At 36.8% G+C, this 22,455-nt stretch overlaps 1 protein-coding gene across 17 annotated transcripts in view; it reads right to left on the bottom strand.

The window, feature by feature from the left end:
* PCDH15 (protocadherin related 15) overlaps positions 1 to 22,455 on the bottom strand; it is an 813,949-nt gene that overhangs the window by 360,461 nt on the left and 431,033 nt on the right. For all 17 annotated transcript variants that reach the window (XM_021696071.1, XM_021696072.1, XM_044916450.1 and 14 more), the window contains one exon: positions 7,120 to 7,232. In XM_021696071.1, the coding sequence (XP_021551746.1) occupies positions 7,120 to 7,232 (113 nt within the window). The remainder of the gene's footprint in view (positions 1 to 7,119; positions 7,233 to 22,455) is intronic.

Here is a 22,455-nt window from a genome sequence, read left to right as displayed (position 1 = left end):
ACGTTAATACATGGTGGGCTCTCCACTTTAATGCCCTAAAAGACATGTGGGCATCTTGATTCAGTGGGGGGAGCCCTGAAATCTGCCTTGCAAAAATGAGCGCATCCCGTGATCATGGTATGCCCAGCCAGGAGCCCTCTGGGAACCAGTTAGGTCTGGTATTTCGTCTTCTCTGGCTCAGGCTCCTAGGTAGCTCTTACAGTGTAGGCCAATACTGCTCTAGCCTCAGGTACAAGTAATTGTTAGTTTTTCACCTTTAAGCAAAGTTTTAAATTTCAGTTGGACTGAACAGTTGGAAATGAACGTGCAGGGACCTCACTTGTATAAGGGAGCTCTCTGTAGGATCCTGCTCAGCTCACTAAAGCCCTACAGAGGATTTGGGGCCAAAGCCATAGTAATGGACAATAGGTTACATTTCCTTTCTACATGCGTACATATTTCTTTTGAGATGTCTTCAGGATAGATGGCTGTGGCAAGCCTCTGTTCCCTGGGTTAAAGATTATATTAATAGTACTAATTAATCAATAATTAAAAATAAGTATATTCCATTGCTTCTTGGCCCTTCTTATAAAATTATAGTGCCTTAAACCTACAGAAACGTTCTTTATTTAAACTTTAATACTCTAACAAATTAAAGATGCCTAAAGATTTTGACAGCAAGGGCACTTGTAACAGTGACTAAAAATATTTGAGAACTTACAGAACCATACCATAATTTATCAGATAAAATACAAAAAATCGGCGTATATATCACACAACTGGTTTGTTTGTAGTATCATAAATACAGCAAAGAAGTACATTCTTGGTTGGAAATAAATAAATTTTCTATTTGACAAAAAAGAAAAAACTGTCTTCAGAGAGAATATAGACAACACACACCCATCAAGGGTTCATAATATGACAACAAAATCATACTGACACACTTCCCACAAAGGGAATATTTTTAATAAAGTGAAGTATATTTTATCCTCACTTGAAGAATATGCCCTTTCTGTTTATAATTTATTGCATCAAATCTTCAAAGTTCCCGTACATCTTTCAATAATAAAAATCTTTCTCTTTGCTTAGTGTTTGAGATAAGAACTGACACCAGAATGACTAAAGCAATTTTGAATGATTTAAAGAAGAAAAACCCAGTCACTCTGGGGAAGACATAGGCTCAGAAAACCCCTGCTTATTGCAGATATTTCTGGTTCTTCGGCTGGTGTTTTGAACATAGGAATCATCTTGGCTATAAAGAGCGAGGCCAGCCAGAGACAGAATTATGACGGTGATGAAGTAGTCACTTTATTCTGGAATACGTCTGTTTTATCTCCCTTACTTTGCCCCACCATCTGCCTCCCCAACCAGGAAAGGCCCATGCAGGTTTCTGATCCCGTTCCCACTGAGTTTGCTCTCAACCAGGGAAAAACACCTTTGAAGTATCTTATATGCATTAGTGGACTGGAAAAGTCCATCCTGGAATATCTGAATTTCAAAAAAAATCCATCAGTATTCAAAAAAACAAAAAACAAAAAAACCCTGATCTCCAAGTGGGTTATTTTTCAGAGCCTGGAAGCTAGGGAGAGTGAGAGTTTAGTGTTTCTCCCATGTACAATGCTTATTCTTGAGAAAAAATAGTCAGCAGACCTATCTAGCTTACAAGTTGTTAGAGTATATCTAAATTTTCCATGCAACAACCAAGAGACTTATGAAGACCCCTCGGGAATGGTTGTGCAGGAGGGTGGCGAGAGTCGACGTGTGTGAAGGGGTGTAGTGGGGAGGGATGGATGGTAAGGCCTGCTCAGAAAGTGGCTCCAATTGAACATTTTACAATATTTGGACTTGCTGTTGTACTCCTACAATGACCTTTGCAGACAATAGGGCCTTGCCAAAATCAAGACACTGTGAGCAGAATGGATAAATTGCTTTTCTTCTTCCAAGCAGCTGCAGGTCACCTTGTAAGGAAGGAAGGAGGCCAACTAAAATATCACCTCTGTGTGTCTGTCATCAGCTTGCACATTCGGAGAGCCACAATATTCAACTATTATATTCCATTTCTCTTCTAACTCAGCTGGATGAATAACAACGTGAGACAAGAGGACATGATACATTCTTTCCTTTTATTCATTTCCATAATTGACAGATTAGTCAATTCATTCAGCCTCGTCCTGAGAATTTTTAGAAATGTGGACTGCCAGGAGGATATACAAGTATGCAGTGTTGCTTTGAGGAAACAAAAATAAGGGTTTATGTGTTAATCGGCTAAATTAAAAAAAAGAAAGGAACATAAAATAAAAGATGAGCATGTACCAGATGTGTTGATGGGTTTCTGAAAGCACATTATTCATTAAGAAATCCATGGAGAGATTGTTATTCCATTATTAATAAGCACTAATGCCTGAAATTTCTGTGGGATAATTTCTCTAAAATGGATCAAGGACTTTGGCTCTTAATGGACTCAAACTTCCTCACCTTAGAGATTCTGCTAGGAGAGCGGACAGAGTTTATTCTCCAATGACCTGCTGAACGGAGATCTGGGGCACATCTGTGCCTTGTTCTTGAAGCAGGAATCCATGAGGACAGGGAGAGAAAACGTGTCTAGAATATTTCCAACCAGAGCATTCATCTTGCCTGCTGTGGATGGAAACATCAGCTCTGAGTTTCTGTCCTGACCCCGGCTCGCTGGAGGTTCCCTACTCAATCTTTCCTAAAGGGAGGATGCATGCCTTTCTTCCCTCCTCTTTAATTTCTCTCTTTTTGGATAGACTGACAGCAGAAAGAACAGTAACTTGCACTTCACAGTCTCCTTAGCAGACTTGACTGATTTTGATAGTTGTTTCATCTTCATGGGAGATGCCACCCTTTGTATTTTGAGACATGATGCCTGATGGTCTGTGACTTGCAGCTCTGTCTGTCAGCTCCTGGCACCCGTGATCTTTCAGATCAACTAAGTTTCCATGGGAAATCCATGTGGCGGGTAAATGGCCCAGTGTCCTGAAGGCAGCATGGAGTGGCATGGCCCAATTTTGTTTTAGGCACACTCTATTGGCAACATGGGGACACAGGGAGGATGCAAGGAGAAGTGGCTAAGGTTTGAGAGACAGCCTGCGTGAGATGGTGGCCCGTGATGGGGGACTAGAGGACTGCCAAGGGCAGGGGGACATGCAGGAGAAACTCCAGAGCTACATGAAGAGGACCTGATAAGGACTGCACAGGGCCACGCGGGAGCAGGTACCTGGGGAACCGGCATCTCTTGGCTTGGGTGACTGGCCGATTGCATGGTGTTGATGCAAAGAGAAAAGCGGGAGTAGAAGCTTTCAGATTTTAAAAGGTGTAGAGGTTGCTGCATTCTTTTTTTAGATTTTATTTATTTGGCAGATATTGAGAGACAGAGAGAGCACAAGCAAGGGGAGCGGCAGACAGAAGGAGAAGCAGGCTCCCTGCTGAGCAAAGAACCTGATGCAGGACTTGATCCCAGGACTCTGGGATCATGACCTGAGCTGAAGGCAGGTGCTTCACCGAATGAGCCACCCAGGCGCCCCGAGTCTGCTGCATTCTTAACGTGACACAAGTCCATAATGCTAGGACTAGTTGTCTGGCTGGTAACTGGAAATTCTGATGTGGACATCAGGAGGGAAGTAATTCTGAAAGCGTCCTTTCCACACTGCGCCTTCCTCGACACAGCTTTCATGCGTTTCCGTCTCTCCCACACCAAGTGAAGTGCCAGGCAACCCTTAAGCACTCCAAGGATGTGGCAAACTGAAAACTAGCCAACGCCGTAAGCCTTAAGCACAGCAGCTCTGAGTGTTCCACTGAGTCTCTGTGAAGGAAAGTATCACTGCTATCACTGTTCACATAGAGGCCAAGTGCTCTCTGGGGCTGTGGCGTTAGAAATCCATGAGGATGCTAGCTGTTCTCTCTGACCTCGAGCAAAATACCTTGCCAGGGTCACCATCACATCAGCACTGATATTCAAGCTGGCCAGTTTCAATTCCGTGGCTCAGTATCTGCTCAAAATATATCTTTTTTCTTTTTTAGAAGGAGTGTTTGTTCAGTATAGTCATAAACAGCTTTAACCTCTGCCTTCACATGGGTCTGGCCTGTTTTTCCAGGGGCTGAATTTGAGAAGTTTATTGTATCTTTATTCTGGACAGGCAGACAAGATGAAGTCGTATCAAATGCACACACTTTTGAAGGTAGGTATTTAAATACAGTGAAGATGCGGGTACACAAATCCAGCTACCCTATAAGTTTGATTGGAGAAAATCATTACGTCAAATATTTCTTGAGCACCTTCTATGCACTCGACATGGATGGAGTAGGGCTTGGAGCACAGCATAAATATACTACCATCTGCCCTACTGTAAAGGTCGAGAGGAAATACACAGGAAAATTGAACGTAGGGTGGTTAGAGCCACCATGGGGACGGGCGGGATGCGGGGAGAAGCTTCCAAGCTTCTTTCCAGAGTGAGTATCTTAGCCTCTGACACATCAGTGAAGCATTGATGCCAATCACTGATGCATCCAGGTGAGCCAGACTGCCCAGTAGGAAAAAAAAGGGTGACTCAGGAGATGGGGCAGCCCCCACAGATGCCTGGAGGCCAGAGAGAAGACAGAAGATTGAGAGTGTAGCGAGTGCTTCAGGCTGGCGGGACAGAGAGCGTGCAGGGTGGCGGCTGAGGGCTTAGGTTAATGTGCCCGTGGTGTGGCAAGACAAGGGACTACAGCTCAGCCTGCAATAGGGAGATGGTAGGCCGGCGGTAACAACCTAAACATCAGAGAGACCGTGATGTGGTCACGTCTGTGAGCCTCGCTTTAGCTGTTAATCCATGGGATTTAGATTAAAAAAAAAAAAGTCATGTTTGAGCAACTGCGAGACATTGAATTATTAATAATTTATCCACTTGATATTTGTATTAGGTGTCCAGACCATAAATATATCAACTAATAATATTTTTTTTAACAAATAATGCACTTAAAATAATATAAGTGAATTTTCTGGGCTTTGTGATAGCTACTCCATGCATGAACTGATTCATTATCACCCAGAAAATAAAATATGGTTTCATATTTCTATCTCCTAGTTGCTTTCTGTTTTGTAACTATGGTGATCACACAACTTTTCATCCAAACTGGGGCTGTTTTGAGAGTGAAAGAGATGTTACGAATAATTATACAAAGACAACAGGCACGAATATGAACCTTCCTGGGCAAACCAAATGTATGATTCTTATTCAAAATGTGCATTTCATTTTAAGAATGCTTAAGTGATTACAATCATTTAAAATTTGGGATAGTGTTGTGAAATGGAACATCCTTTCTTCTTTTAATTGGACTCATTTCACTCCTTTAATATTCTAAAGTTGGTGGACTACTCCATTTTGTTTCCCTAATTTCACCCTTACATTTTTGTCAGTATCCTGAGTAAATCCCACGCTGAAATAGATGAAATAAAGATGATAAATCTCTTAACCATGATGCTTCCCAGCTGTTAAATGTGCATATAGCTTTCTAAAACAGGATTTTCAAAGTCTAGGAGAAAATACTTCATTTTATTTTATTTTTTCTTAGCTCCTGAAACAGAAATTGGGATCAAATCCAATAAAAACTTTTATGACCAATGAAAAATGAAGCATTATTGAAATAAGAAAAAGGGAAGAAGTTGAAAGACTCACTAAGAGAGCTGCCAGACTGTAGCACCTCAACAGATCCCAATACAAAGGCTCAATATCCAGCTATTATTCAAGCTGGTGGCACATTATTATTCTTATAGATTGATACCTTTGCTTATTATCCCCTTGACTGCACACAAAACACAGTAATTTGAATCTAATAATGTCTGTAAAAACTTCCATTAATAATATAAAGTGTTATTAAAACATAAAAAAATTATCTATGGCCTGTTCTAATTGATTTTTGTTTCTATAATTGATGGGCTGAGTTTCATTGTACCTGGGTACACCAGGACAACTAACTTTGATAATAAAGGAAAATAATTGATTTCAGGGTTGAAATGAGGCAGTTTGGTAACAGTGCTTTGTCAGTTTTCTTAGCTCCCACAGAGAGCAGCACCACAGGGCTACACAGAGATCGATGGTAGACAATGGATACATATTTTTGAGTTTTATATAGTTCCGTGATAATTGAAATAGCGCAAGAAGATAAATCTTGTGCATGGCCATTTTATACAAATGGTAAAAGGAGTCTGTCTTTGTTGAATGACTCCCAAACCCCTACTGAATAAAATTGAAGGAAAAAGCAATTTCACATAAGGCTCTCCTCCTGGTCTGGCCCTATACCTTGTTTCACCATTAACTGTTCATAGCCTGCTGCAACACACCTCCTAGTTTTTACTTCTGCTCTTCAAACATAGTTCCCACTTCTAGTCATTGGCCAAAACCTCCTGACACAGCAATATTTAGCATGCAGTAATCTCCAGAACATCTTCCTGGAGTCCCCAGATTAATTTATATGTTCTGATTCTGTACTTTTCCAGCACTTTTTAGTTGTCTTCCTATTAGCAGCTGATGTGACATATTTGATTTATCAGCATGTAGGACTCTTTGCCCTTAGAGACTACAAGTTCTTCAAGGACAAGGGACTACTGAATAATCTCAGGATCTGGTAATGTATACAACAGGATTGGTGCTCACAAAATATGTCCTAATTTGAGCTAAAATTAAATGTATGTCTGTGCATTATTGTTTGTAGTTGTACCAACAGAGAGTTAAACCAGACAATGATTTCTAAGCAACTGCATCTTGGTGAAGTAAAAAGAGTATGGCTCTCACTTAGATAAACCTAAGTTTGAATCTCAGTGCTGCCGTGTCTCAGGGAGGTAAGAAAAAAAATAAATGTAAGAAAATGTAACAATGTTATATAATGTAGCATTCTATACATTTGGCCAGGGCATTTATTACATATAAAAATACTCAGTATTTGAATCATGTCATAATATAAACAGTTATCTTAAAGAAAGGCAACACAATGTATTAAAATAGCTGCACTTCACTTTTTAAAACATTGCTGCCAGATTAATTTTAATTTTTGTAACATAAAAGTGCCTACAATAGCACTACAAATTTCTTTGATTAGCAGTTTATAAACACAAACAAATAAGAAATTAGTTTAATTTACCTTAATAACCAAATCAAATTTCTGGTGAAAGTCTCTGTTTACTGGCTCCAAGAGACTAAGTTCTGCAGTCCTAGGATGCATATGGAAAAATCGTGGGTAATCCTCAGGAGTCCCTGAAAGACATTGAGATTTTAGCACATAATTGAGAACAATACATAATATGTGTGTGTGCTATATCTATTTCCCTTCATTAACTGAGGAACAGAATCACAATTTCATTACTAAATTAACTTTCAAAATTTATGCAGTCTGGGGAAAAGAGACACAAATGTGGTATACAATTAATTAGCTTATGAGTAAGAGGATGGAGAGTATTTTTTATTTCGGTGATTTTCCAAATATCTTTTATTAGGAGAGCTCGTTAATTAATTTGAAACTTCATCACGTGTAAAGAGATAGTATGTGTAGGGAGAGCAAATTTTGAAGTATAAAATTGTGTTTTAATGGTGCATAAATCTTAATTACCACCATAACTTGTAATAAACAAAGACTAGTAATTTGTACCAAATATCAAGCTGCTTGAAAATTAAAATGAACATATTCTGTTCCAGCTGGGCAAATATTTTTCTTAAGGCAAGAATCCAGCTAATTATATCAATCATATTAAATAAAAATATACTGATGATACTGTTAATGCCTAGAGAGGATATTTTTTAAGTACAGGCATTTTAGTGAGTTGAAATACATTTCTTCCTGCAGAAGTTTCCTTCAGTTGCATTATCTTCCTGTGTATGATGTGACATTCTTTTTCTCAAAGTGAAGAATAAGTAGAAGTCAAATCGTATAACTATAGAGTATATGTATGCATTTGGCACAACAATAGCCATAAGAATGAAATAACGGTGGCTTCCAATTATTAAAGCCTACTGTGTACTAAATGCAAATAATCATCAATAAGTCTGTAAATCATTCCCATTTTACAGAGAAGGACTTGGCAACTTCAAGATATTTAATAATTTGTCCAAGACCAAAGAGACAATGTAAGACAGAGCCTGCATTCAAATCGAGGTTGCCAGAGTCAGACATAACCAAAACTGGATTAATTTCTATTCTTCCTTTTGCTTCAACACTGAGACAAGAAGAGAAACTCTCCTGGGGTATTATGTGAGGGGAAATAAAAAAGTTTGCCAGTAAAATAGACTTGAAAATCCAGAAATGGTCAAAATTGCACATGGCAATTTAGCATATGATAAAGTAGTCATCTCAAAACAGTAGGGTAAATGGATTTTTGAATACTAGCATTTATCAAATAGAACAGTCATATTGGGAATGATAGAATTGCATCCATTTTTTATACTAGAGTAAATCCCAAATGGAGAGTATATACATATATAATAAACAATGAAACAATACAAGCGCTAGTAATAGATGAAAACATGGATGAATTCTACTATAATGTGAGAGTGGGCATCTCTCTCCTAACTATGGCTCAAAATGAAGAAGCAATAAGGGAATAGAGAGATAAATTTGATGACATTACAAAATAGCATGGTGAGACACAATAAACAAAGTAAAACCACAAGTGACAAACTAGCGAAAATATTTGCAATTAACAGACACAAAATGTTCATATCCCTAACATATGTAGATTTACAAATTAGGAAAGAAAAAGATCAGCAATACATTAAAAAAGATGGGGCTACAGAATGAAGAGTTCATTGAAAGAGAGAGAAATGACTCTTGACCAAGTACAACGATGCTCACCTTTATTCACAAGAAGAAAAATTCAAATTAAATTTGAGAGTAAACTGAGATTCCATTTCCTATTTGTTAGATTAGTAATGGCCCAAAGTGGACACCATACTCTATTGGTGAGCCCGTGAGAAAACATGCACTTTCAGACATTTCTGGTATTATTAAAAGAGTGTTATAAAACCTATGATGGAAAATTTGGCATAGTCCATGAAAATGATGTGAGTATTGGGGAATTCTAAGAAGATGGCAAAGTAGGAAGCATTAGGAATCTATCTCTTCATGTAGACAACAATTGGCAAAATCTTTCTGATGTAACTCTTTTAAAACTCTGGAGTCTACTGAAATCTTCCAAATTTCAGAGTCAGGTCTGGACAGTAAAATACAATTAATTTCTACCAATTATAGCTCTAAGCACAGTAGCCGCTACCTATCTCCCAACCCTCTGCCACTTGGCAGGGAGCTGGGCCCATGTTCCTGGAGAATCTTATACACAATTTGGGAGCAAGGTTCGGCAAAAAGGACCGTGTCCTTCAAATAGCAGACATCTGTGCTCTCACAGGTGATTGCTGCTTCTCATCACAGAGGCGCAGGTGACTATTGTTGTCACACACACACACACACACACACACGCATGCACACCCATTTTTCCCATTGTTGTAAGCTCCTCCATTTAGGCTGAATTAATTTCCAGGAGATCTGAAGGGCCAGCATCGTTTTTACCCCCTTCATTTTTCTCTCTCTCTTCCCCCTCCCCCCTGCTTAGAAGCCCAGCATTAAAGAGTAGGACATCTAAAAGCAACTGTACATGAGGGGAAATTAGAAAGTCACCATGCATACCCAGGGGAAAGCATAGGCTCAGAAATTACTTGAGGAGATCTTAAGTATTTACACTTCAGACTAGTCCTCAGCACAGAGACAGAATAGAACTGTAAAAAAAAATCAATCAATCAATCAACAAAAATAGAAACAAAAGCCAGTAAACCCTGGGAAAGTAAAAAATTCTGATTTCCAGAGTAAAATTATTAGAATCAAATGTTCAATTTTCAACAACAACAACACAGAGTGTACATAAAAACAAAGATATGGCCCATTCAAAAGAAAAAAAAAAGAGACCAAATCAACAGAAATTGCACCTCAAAAACACCTGATTGATGACCTACTAGACAAAGATGTTAAAACAACTGTATTAAAGATGCTTAAGGCACTAAAAATAGGTATAGACAAAGTCAAGAAACTGATATATGACCAAAATGGAAATATTAATAAAGATATAGAAAATCTAAAAAGAAACTATAAGAAATTCTGGAGCTGAAAATGACAATACTGAAATGAAAAGTTTACTAGAAAGATTCAAAGACAGATTGAGCAGGCAGAAGAAGGAATCAATAAACTGAAGATAGGGCAATAGAAATTATTGAGTCTGAGTAACAGAAAAGAAAAAAAAAAAGATTAAACAAAAGGGAACTGTGCCTAACTGACCTGTAGGGTACTATTAAGACCAACATGCACATTGTGAGAGTCTCAAAAGGAGAAAAGACAGAAAGGGGCAGAGAGAATGTTTTTAAAAAAATATCTTAAAATTGCCAAAGTTTGATGAGAGATAGAGATAGAGATCCAAAAAGCTCAATAAAATTCATGTAAGATGGATTTAAAGACACACCAAGACACTTCATTATCTAACTCAAAAGACAAAGACAAGGAGAGAATCTGGAAAGTAGCTAGAGAGAAGTGACTCATTGCATACAAAGGATGCTCATTAAGATTATCAGCCTTTTTGCTATCAGAAACCTTGGAGGCCAGCAGACAGTGGCCCTATATATTCAAAGTGCTAAAGGAAAGCAAAACGTCAAAAAAGAATCCTATATCTGGCAAAACTGTCCATCTAAAGTGGCAGAAATATTAAGGCATTCCCAGATGAATGCTGAGGGAGTCCATTACCACTAGACCAGTGAGGACAGTAGGCTATAACCTGAAGCAGAGTGGGGAGTAAAGATCTCAGGAAAGTAAATATATGGGCAATTATAAAAGCTAGTATTATAGTAATAAAAGTCTATAACTCCACTTTGTGGTTTCTACATAACTTCAGACACTAAGAAATTTAGGAGAATTATTAGTTTATGTTTTCAGGCACATAATTTATAAACATGTAAATTTGCTATACTTAAAAGGGTGAGGATTGGGCGCCTGGGTGGCTCAGTTGGTTAAGCGACTGCCTTCGGCTCAGGTCATGATCCTGGAGTCCCTGGATCAAGTCCCGCATCGGGCTCCCTGCTCAGCAAGGAGCCTGCTTCTCCCTCTGACCCTCCCCCCTCTCATGTGCTCTCTCTCTCTCATTCTCTCTGTCTCAAAAAAAAAAAAAAAAACTTTAAAAAAAAAAGGGTGAGGATTGAGCTGGAAAGGAACAGAGTTTCGTATGTTATTAAAGTTAAACTGGCATAAATTCAAGTTAGAGTGCTATGACTTTAGGATTCAAATATAATTCCCATGATGAAAACAAAGAAAACAATTACAGCATATACACAAAAGGAAATGAGAAAGGAATTTAAACTCTACAAAAAAATCAACAAAACACAAAAGAAGATAGTACTGAAGGAAATGAGGGATGAGAAAGCTGTAAGTTATATGGAAAACAAGTAGCAAGATGACAGAAGTCCCTCCTTATCACTAGTGACTTTAAATGTAAATTAATTAAACTCTCCACTCAAAGATAGACAAATGGATTAAAAAAACATAATCCAACTATATCCTGTCTACAAGAGACTCACTTTAGGTTCCAAGAAACAAATAAATTGATAGTGAAAGGCTGACATATGCCATACCTTGAGGACAATATGATAAATGAAATAAGCTAGTCATAAAAAAGAAAATTACTGCATGATTTTACTTATATAAAGTACTTACAATCACAGAGACAGTAGGTAGAATCACGTATTCTAGAGGTTGTGGAGAAGAGGAGACTAGGGAATTATTGCTTGATGGGTATAGAATTTCAATTTTATAAAATGAAAAGAGTTATAGACACACAAGCTTATGAATGAATTTAATATCACTAAATGGTATACTTAGAAATGGCTAAGATGGTAAACTGTATGTTATGTCTGTTTTACCACAATTAAAAATTGAAGAAAATCATATTAGCATTTATTTTTGACCAGAAATCCCACTTCAAGGAATTTTTGCATTTTAATAATAAAAGATAAGTAATCACCTAAATATACTTCAATAGTGGTCTGGTTGAATAAATGCTGATGCATTCTCAAGTGGATAATAATTGAAATGACAAAAATGAATGATAAGTATCTTTACTCATTACTGTATTACTGTAGAGTTAACTTCAGTTAGATTTAGTGAAAAAAACAACTTGGAGAAAAGTGCATTTAGTATTACTAACATTTAAGAAAGAGGAGTACACACACATGTAAATAAAAAGAAATACATATACATATGTGTATATATGAATATTAATAAAATGATAAACTACAACATTAAAAAAGTGTTACATATGAGGGAGAGATAGAATGTTGAGGGAATAGGCAATGAAGCTAGATTAAATTAACTATACCACTTTTTTTTATTTTAGAGTCATATAAATATTACATATCATATAAAACATTGAATATAAGGGCAGTTAAAAAATAAAAATAAAATAAAATAATCTAAATGTTTCTTATCATAGAAAACTGTCTTGCCATAGAAACTTAAGGAAATTTATGGCTATTCTCCAAGTTTTGATATTGTGGATATATAGGAATTTATGATCAGTCTCAGTCAAATGTTACTGATGAAAGAAACTCTTCCTTTGGTAGACAAAAGCAATTATGATATACAACTTATCTCCAGATGATTTTCAATGAAAACCTTCAAGTGACCCCTGAATATTAAGTACTTTGCAAAATCCAGGCTATTATTGAAGTATAAAAATGTTTTCCAAGAACAGAAGTGCATGTCTAAGTTTAAGGACCCTACAGATTAATTTAATTTTCTCATTTAGAAAATGTGATATTCATTCCATTTAGCAAAAGTATACTTAATTCATCTGAAAAAGTTGCTTCTTGGTTCCAGTTCAAGATGGTGACATAGGAAGACCCTGAACTCACCTCCTTCATAGAACACACTAAATTATACCTATTAAAAGAACAGTTGCTCCTGAAGAAGAACTGAGGGCTGACTGAACAGCTACTGAACAGCTAAAGAGAGTGAACAGCAAGAGAACAAGAGAGATGGAGACATGGTAAGGAAGGGAATCCCCCCGCCCCCGTGCTTCGAACTGCAATGGGGAGGGACAGTACTGAGGGACCGGGAACAGAACCCTCTGTCCTTGGGCACAGAAACGAAGTGGTGGTTTAAAAGAACAACTAACATATAGAGGGGACAACACTAGAACTCCTCTAAGCACCAGGGGAACCACTGAATGCTCTCCAGGTCAAAGGGACTGGAGAATGACATGGTTCACATTCCCACCCCACCTTAAATTAAGCCTAGATCAGAGCAGAGTCCAGATACCATGGCAGGTGGGTCCAGTCATCTCAGTGAGCTTGTGACTTTAGGGAGCCCAGTGTCACAGGCCCACAACTTAGTCACTCTGGGGCACAGGAACAAAAGCATCACTTTAAGGGTGCCAGAGAACTGAGGGAACATTCTGTCCCCACCCAACCATAAAAGCCCAGACTGGAGCAGGGTCCAGCTCAACAGTGAGCTAGCAATCTCAAGGAACCCGGGGCCCACAAACCCATACCAGTCACCTTGTAGTGCTGAGCACAGAAAACAAACTGTGGCTTTGTGTTTGCTCTTTAAAAAATATTTGTATTATTATTATTATTATTATTATTATTATTATTTTACTTTTTAAAAATTTTTCTTGTCTTGGTTTGTTTTTATTTTTTCTCTTCTGTTTTCTTTTTTCTTTTTCTCATTTTTTTTTCTTTCTTCTTCTCTTCATTTATTATTTTCCTTTTTCTTTTATTATTATTTTTACCTTTATTCTTTCTATAAAAAGCCATGTTTTAAAAGAATAACTATCATTTACAGCTACAGCTCCAAACAACCAGCAAAACTCACCAAGCATTGACAGACTACAAAAGGAACATGTACAAAGGACCATTTGTTCAACTTTAGGACAAGTAGTTGTTTTGCCCAATCCATAAAAACACCAACAGAAAGTCAAACAAAATGGAGAGACAGAATAATATGCTTCAAAAGTAAGAACAAGAAAAAAGCCTAAAAATAAATAAATAAATAAAACAGAGATAAACAAAATGCCTGATTAAAAATTTAAATTAATGATCATAAAGATACTCACTGGGCTGCAGAAAAGAATGGAAGAACTCAGTGAGACCTTCAATAAAGATAGTTAATATTAAAAAGAACCAGAGTTGAAGAATATAACATGTAAAATAAAAAACAACAGCAACAACACTATAGAGAATCAGCAGTAGATGAGAGGACGCAGAAGAAAGTATCAGCCATCTGGAAGATAGGGTAATGGAAAGCACATAAGCAAAACAGGAAAAAGAGAAAAGAATTTTTAAAAAATGAGGATAGACTATGAGATCTCTTGGACATTGAGTGAACAAACATTCACATTATAGGAGTCTCAGAAAAAGAAGAGAGAAGGGTTTAAAAACTTTATTTGTTTTTGTTTTTAATTTTTTTTTAAAGATTTTATTTATTTGACAGAGAGAGACACAGCAAGAGAGGGAACACAAGCAGAGGGAGAGGCAGAAGCAAGCCTCCCATGGAGCAGGGAGACCAATGCAGGGCTTGATCCCAGGACTCTGGGATCATGACCTGAGCCGAAGGCAGAACTTAATGACTGAGCCACCCAGTCACCCCTAAAAACTTTATTTGAATTATAATTGAAAACTTCCTTAACCTAGGGAGGGGAAATAGACATTCAGTCCAAGAAACACAGAGAGTTCCAAACAAGATAAACCCAAGGAGGTCCACACCATAGCACATAATAATTAAAATGTCAAAGGTAGAAGATAAAGAGAGAATCCTAAAAACAATGAGAGAGAAACATAAACGTTGGTTTATGTATCAGCTGGTTTTTCAGCAGAAAATCTGCATGCCAGAAAGGAGTAGCATGATATATTCAAAATGTCGAAAGAAAAAAAAAAATCCTACAACCAAGAATACTTTACCCAGCAAGGTTATCATTCAGATTTGAAAGGGAGATAAAGAGTTTCCCAGACAAATAAAATATAAAGGACTTATCACCACTAAACCAGCCTAACACAAAATGTTAAGGCCACTTCTCTAAGTGGAAAAGAAATGGCCACAATTAGACATAAGAAAAATATGAATAAAAAGATGTTAAATATGACAATACACACACACACACACACACACAGTGGAGAAGGAAGTAAAAAAAAAAGAAGGGGGAAAAGAAATATTTCTTCTTTTTCTGTTTTTTGTTTTTTTTCTTTTCTTTTCAGAATGTGTTTGTGCTTAAATGACCACTAAATTAATATGGACTGCTATTTACTTAGGATGTTATCTATGAACCTTATGAAAATGACAAACATATAAATAATAGTGAGAAAGAAGGCTAAAGAAACACTACAGATACTCATTGATCACAAAAAAAAAAAAAGCAAGAGAAGAAAGGAACAAAGAACTACAAAAACCCAGAAAACAAATTTTAAAAATGTCAATAAGCACATACCGATCAATAATTACTCAAAATATAAATGGCCTAAGTGCTCCAAACAAAAGGCACAGGGTGATAGAATAGATAAAAACAAAACAAAAACCAAAATAAAATAAAAACAAGACCCATCTATATGCTGCCTACAAGAAACTCGCCTCAGAAATAGACGCATACAGATAGAAAGTGAAGAGATGAAGAAGCATTCACCATGAAATGGAAGTGAAGTGGAAAAAAAATAAAGCAAGGGTAGCAATAGTTAAATCAGACATAATAGACTGTAAAACAAAAACTGTGATGAGAGACAAGGAAGGACATTACCTAATTATAAAGGGATCAATCCAACAAGAAGATACAACTGTAAATATCTACACTCAACACTGGAGCACCTAAGTACATAAAGCATATATTGATGGACATTAAGAGAGAAATTGATGGGGGGCACCTGGGTGGCTCAGTTGGTTAAGCGACTGCCTTCAGCTCAGGTCATGATCCTGGAGTCCCTGGATCGAGTCCCGCATCGGGCTCCCTGTTTGGCAAGGAGCCTGCTTCTCCCTCTGACCCTCCCCACTCTCATGTGCTCTCTCTCTCATTCTCTCTCTGTCAAATAAATAAATAAAATCTTAAAAAAAAAAATTAAAAAAATAATAAAAAAAAAAGAGAGAAATTGATGGTAATACAATAATAGTAGGAAACACTAACAAATCAGTTACATCAATGGATAGATCATCCAGATGGAAAATCAACAAGGAAATGTTTTTGAGTAACACATTGGAGCAGACTGACATAACAGAGAGAAACAGAACATTCCCTCCACAAACAAGAGGATACACATTCTTTTCAAGTGCACATGGAACATTATCCAGAACAGATCACATATTAGACAATTAAACAAGCCTCAGTAAACTTAAGAAGCTTGAAATCATACCATGCATCTTTCCTGACCACAATGTTATGAAACTAGAAATAAATCATAATAATTGGAAAAATCATGAACATGTGGACACTAAACAACATGATACTAAACTACCAACGGGCTAATGAAACAGTCAAAGAAGAAATAAAAAAATACATGGAGGCAAATGAAAACAAGGACTCAATGGTCCCAAATCTCTGGAACACAGTGAACACAGTTGTAGGAGGAAGTATTTGGCAATACAGACCTGCCTCAAGAAACAAGAAAAAAACTGAAATAAACAATCTAACCTTACGCTTAGAGGAACTAGAAAAAGAACAAACAAAGCCCAAGTTGAGTAGAAGACAATAAAGAATAACGGTCAGAGCAGCAATAAATAAGTAGGAGCTAAAAAATTAGAAAAAAAAAAAAATCAATGAAACTAGGAGCTGGTTCTTTGAAAAGAATAATAAAATTGACAAACCTTTAGCCAGACTCACCAAGAAATAAAGAGAAAGGACCCAAATAAATATAATCAAATGAGAGAGTAGAAGTAGTAATTAGCACCACAGAAATACAAAGGATTAGGGGCGCCTGGGTGGTACAGTTGGTTAAGTGTCTGACTCTTGGTTTTGGCTCAGGTTGTGATCTCAGGATCATGAGATTGAGCCCCATGCTCAGCGCAGAGTCTGCTTAAGACTTCCTCTCTGAGGGGGCGCCTGGGTGGCTCAGTCATCAAGCATCTGCCTTCGGCTCAGGTCGTGATCCCAGGGTCCTGGGATCGAGCCCCGCATCGGGCTCCCTGCTCAGCGGGAAGCCTGCTTCTCCCTCTCCCACTCCCCCCGCTTGTGTTCCCTCTCTCGCTGTGTCTCTCTCTGTCAAATAAATAAATAAAATCTTAAAAAAAAAAAAAGACTTCCTCTCTGAGTACAGATTCTTTGCCTCTAACTTTAAGACTCTCTGAGTACAGATTCTTTGCCTCTTTGGTTAGATTTATTCCTAGGTATCTTATGGTTTTGGGTGCAACTGTAATGGGATTGACTCCTTAATTTCTCTTTCTTCTGTCTTGTTGTTGGTGTATAGGAATGCCACTGATTTCTGTGCATTGATTTTATATCCTGCCACTTGACTGAATTCCTGTATGAGTTCTAGCATTTTTGGGGTGGAGTCTTTGGGGTTTTCCACATAAAGTATCATATCATCTGCAAAGAGTGAGAGTTTGACTTCTTTGCCAATTAGGATGCCTTTTATTTCTTTTTGTTGTCTGATTGCTGTGGCTAGGACTTCTAGTACTATGTTCAATAGCAGTGGTGATAGTGGAGATCCCTGTCGTGTTCCTGACCTTAGGAGGAAAGCTCTCAGTTTTTCCCCATTGAGAATGATATTCGCTGTGGGTTTTTCATAGATGGCTTTTATGATATTGAGGTATGTACCCTCTATCCCTACACTCTGAAGAGTTTTAATCAGGAAAGGATGCTGTACTTTGTCAAATGCTTTTTCTGCATCTATTGAGAGGATCATATGGTTCTTGTTCTTTCTTTTATTAATGTACTGTATCACATTGATTGATTTGCAGATGTTGAACCATCATTTCACCAATGAAAGTGAATTAGTAATAAAAATTGACCCCAAAAATAAAAATTCCAGGACCAGATAGATTCACAAATTAATTCTATCAGACATTTAAACAAGAGTTAATACCTATTCTTCTCAAACTATCCCTAAAATATTTGAGGAAGGAAAGCTTCCAAATACATTCTATGAGGCCAGTATTACCCTGATACCAAAAGACACCACACAAAAAAAGAAAACTGCAGGCCGATATCTCTGGTGAACATAGATACAAAAATCCTCAAGAAAATATTAGCAAGTTACATACAATACATTGAAAAGATCATTCATCACAACTTTGTGGGATTTATTCCTAGACTGCAAGGATGGTTCAATATTTGTAAATCCATCAACATCATACAACATATCAACAAAATGAAGGATAAAAATCATATCATCTCAATAGATGCAGAAAAAGCAATTGACAATATTTAATATACATTCATGATAAAAATTATTAACAAAATTGGGTCAGAGGGAGCATACCTCAACATAATAAAGGCCATATAAGAAAAACTCACAACTAATATCATAGACAATGGTGAAAAACTGAGAGCTTTCCCTTTAAGGTCAGGAGCAAGACAAGGATTTCCACTCTCATCACTTTTATTCAATACAGTACTGGAAGTCTTAGTCACAGCAATCAGACAAGAAAAAGAGGTAAGAGGCATCCATATTGGTAGGGAAGTTAAACTGTCACTATTTGTGGATGGTATGATAATATACATAGGGAACCCTAAAGACCACCAAAAAACTACTAGAAGTAATAAGTGAATTCAGTAAAATGGCAGGATATAAAAATAATAATAAAAAAATCAGTAGTGTTGCTATACACAAACAACAAAGTTGCAGAAAGAGAGATTTAAAAACAAACAAACAAACCAAAATTTACAATCATATCAAAGATAATAAAATACCTAGGAATACCCTTAACAAAAGAGGTGAAATATCTGTACTCTAAAAACTATAAAATACTGATGAACGGATATGAAAAGGACACAAACAAATGGAAAGATATTCCATGCTTGTGGATTGGAAAAATTAATATTGTCAAAATGTCCATGTCACCCAAAGCAATCTACAGATTCCATGCAATCCACATCAAAACACCAACAACATGTTTCACAAAACTAGAACAAATAATACTAAAATTTGTATGGGATCACAGAAGACCTTGAATTGCCAAACCAATCCTAAGAAAGAACAAAGCTGGAGGTATCACAATCACAGATTTCAAAATATACCATAAAGCTATAGTAATAAAACAGTATGGTACTGGGACAAAAATAGACACACAGATCAACAGAACAGAAGAGAGAGCCCAGAAATAAACCCATAATTTATATGGTCAATTAATCTCCAACAAAGGAGCCAACAATAAGCAATGGGAAAGAGACAGTCTTTTCAACAAATGGTGCTGGGAAAACTGGACAGCTACATGTAAAAGAATGAAACTAGACTAGTTTCTAACACATTACATAAAAATAAATTCAAAATGGATTAAAGATCTACACATGACACCTAAAATCATAAAAATCCTGAAGAGAACACAGGCAGTAATTTCTCTGGTATTAGCCATTGCAACATTTTTCTAGATAATGTTGCCTAAGGTCAGGAAAACAAAAGCAAAAATAAACTGTTGCGACTACATCAAAATAAAAAGTTACTACACAGCAAAGGAAATAATCAACCAAACCAAACTAATGGCATCCTACTGAAAGGGAGAAAATATTTGCAAATGACATATCTAATAAAGGGTTAGCATCTAAAATATATAAAGAACTTATAAAACTCAATACCATTTCTAAAGTTCTGAGTTTATTCCATTTGGTTCTTGTCTTGATTTTAAATTTGGAGTTAATTGTATTAAAATTCCATCCCCTTGATAATCAATTCACCTATAACTAAAATTTTGTCAATAAATTCAACCATGTTTTCATCTATGTCTTAAAAGCACATTTCTTGTTGTATCAATTATTTCTAGGTTTGATGATAGGATATTGTCTCTAATTTCTTGTTCTCCACTGTTAGTTTTAAATTTATCATTTTTTCCTTCTGTCACACTTTCTTTGTGCATTTTTTATAATTCTAATTGAAAACATTAAACTCCCTTTGTCCCACTTCCACATCTTCCAAATCTCAAGTCTAAATCTATTCTCTTTATAATCTCCTTTTTAAGTTATTTCCGATGAATAATAAATTCTGTTTTCTATTCCAAAATAGTGCCAAAAACTCTGTAATCCATCCCCCTAAAAAAGTGAAATCTCAAATTCTCTTATACTTGTCTCTCAAGAAAACCAAAATCACTCTATTAATAGCCAATTTCTCAATTTAGAAAAATACTACAAAAATTTTCCTGGGTCATTTTCCTGATGCATTTTTTTTTTCCTTTTGGCAGTGCTTCTAAGAATATAGTTCTTGGTCTACTTGCATGGGAAAGACCAAGATCCTACCCTATCTTCTGAGTCAGAATCTCTGAAAAGCAAGGTCAGAAATGTGTACCCTGGGAAATCTCTAAAGCTTGAGAACCACCAAGTTATGGTATATAAAATGCCCATACCTGTTGTTTAAACATAAAAACAAGTATAAAAATCAGGAACTAAATTTTTGCTGATAGAACCACCATTTTTCTGACTAGCAGATTCAAATCCCCAAGTTTCTCTCTTATGATTCCCCATGCGTTACCCATGTGACTCTTCCTTGCTTGTGTCACTGCCATTCTCTCATCCTGTGTACTGGGGTGTTTTTTTCTGTAGTCCTACTCTGCTTCCCCATCTAAAGCCTTGTCCTCTCATGCTTGTACCACTCCGATAGCCTCCTAAGTCTTCTGACATTCCAGCCATTTATAATACGTAAGGTAAACATGCTAAAAAGCCACTTTAATCTTCCAATTATGAAGACAAAATTTTACCTGTTGTTTACTGCAGTGATCCCCAAAGTGTGATTTATTTACTGGTATAATTTACATACAATTAAATGCACAGATAAGCTTCAGTGTTTTTGGAGAATTGTATAGACCCAAGTAACCAAAGCCCATATTAAAACATTAATTTTCATTCATTTTGTCCAAAAATAATACAAAAAATATGCCTAACAAATATTTAATATTCCAGGGGACTCTTACTGCTCTTGGCATGTGGGTAGCAACATTGGCAAGGAGCCTTGAGGGAGGCGTGGAGACCATGCAGTGTGGACGGGAGGACAGAAACACTCCCCCTGTGGGTCTGCTTTCAGCATATTGCAGTGAGTTTTGGTTCATATATGACCAGTTAAAGTGACCTGTGTTTTGTAGCATTTATTTTTCACCAAACTAATACAAAAATGAGTAACCAGCTGAGAAATATTTCCTCAAGTGGACTTCAGATTAAAGATAACACTAATGGTGCATGGAAAAGTGAATACCAGGAAAGAGGCAGGATGCTCACTCCCTGGACTTAATCAGTCATGTCATTAGGTCACATCATGAAGACCTAAGCAGATCAAGTAAGCCTGACGATTTTAAACAATTAGTAGAATTACTTGAAATGTGGACTTATATCCAATATAATTAATAGTAATCATAGCTCTATGCAACTGTTGAGCATTGAAGTTTTAACTAGTGATTATGCATGCATAATTATGAAACATTAGAGGGCTTACTCAACTTATTTTTAACTCATGGGATAAGGAATGAAAAAGTTATGTCTTCAATCCAACATGTAACTGTTTTAAGGTAACATGTACACAAATTACCTGAAGTAGATCATAGATAGCTACAGATTTTGTGCCTTCTTGAATAAGGGCTAGACTCCTGCTTGATTTGACCAATGGTTGGTAGTGGAAATGATGTCATTCCAGTGCTGGGACTAAGCTTTGAGAAGACTGGTAGCCTTCACTTTTAGCTTCTTAGAAGTCAATGACTAATGCTGTGAAGAAGGCTATAGAATAAGGTGAGGCCCAAGGAAGGGGAGAAGTGAGTAACCACCCTGGATGTCTATATCCCTGGGCTAGCTCCCAGCACACATTTGAGTAGCCTCAAATACACTGTGAGAGAAGCAGAAGACCTGACTTGTTGATCCCAATCAACCCACACAAATATGAGAAATACCAAGATGCTGTCATTTTAGATCACTAATCTTTTGAGTGATTTATTGTATAAGAACAGACAACTAAAGCATTACCCACTATCTCTACAGCTTCCCTCATGTTTCCCCAGCTTATATTATTTTCATGAATTTTGGTTCATTTCCACACAGTTACTTGCCCTGAACTTTATCGTTTTTCCCACTGGCTGTAATAGGTTAATGACTAGAGTAACATAGCAAACCAAGTATTGAGAATAGTAAAGCCTTCCCACAAACCCAGGGTCATGATCCTTTGGGCTATTACTTGAGAAAGAAATAGACTTCTATTTGATTTAAGCCACTGTGTTTTGGAGGTTTTCTTTCTTTCTTTCTTTGTTTCTCTTTCTTTCTTTCTTTCTTTCTTTCTTTCTTTCTTTCTTTCT

This window comes from Neomonachus schauinslandi, chromosome 6 (assembly GCF_002201575.2).
Source record: "Neomonachus schauinslandi chromosome 6, ASM220157v2, whole genome shotgun sequence".
NCBI classification, from domain to species: domain Eukaryota; kingdom Metazoa; phylum Chordata; class Mammalia; order Carnivora; family Phocidae; genus Neomonachus; species Neomonachus schauinslandi.
Note: the sequence above shows the minus strand (reverse complement) of the source record. Positions and strands in the feature narration are given on the sequence as shown.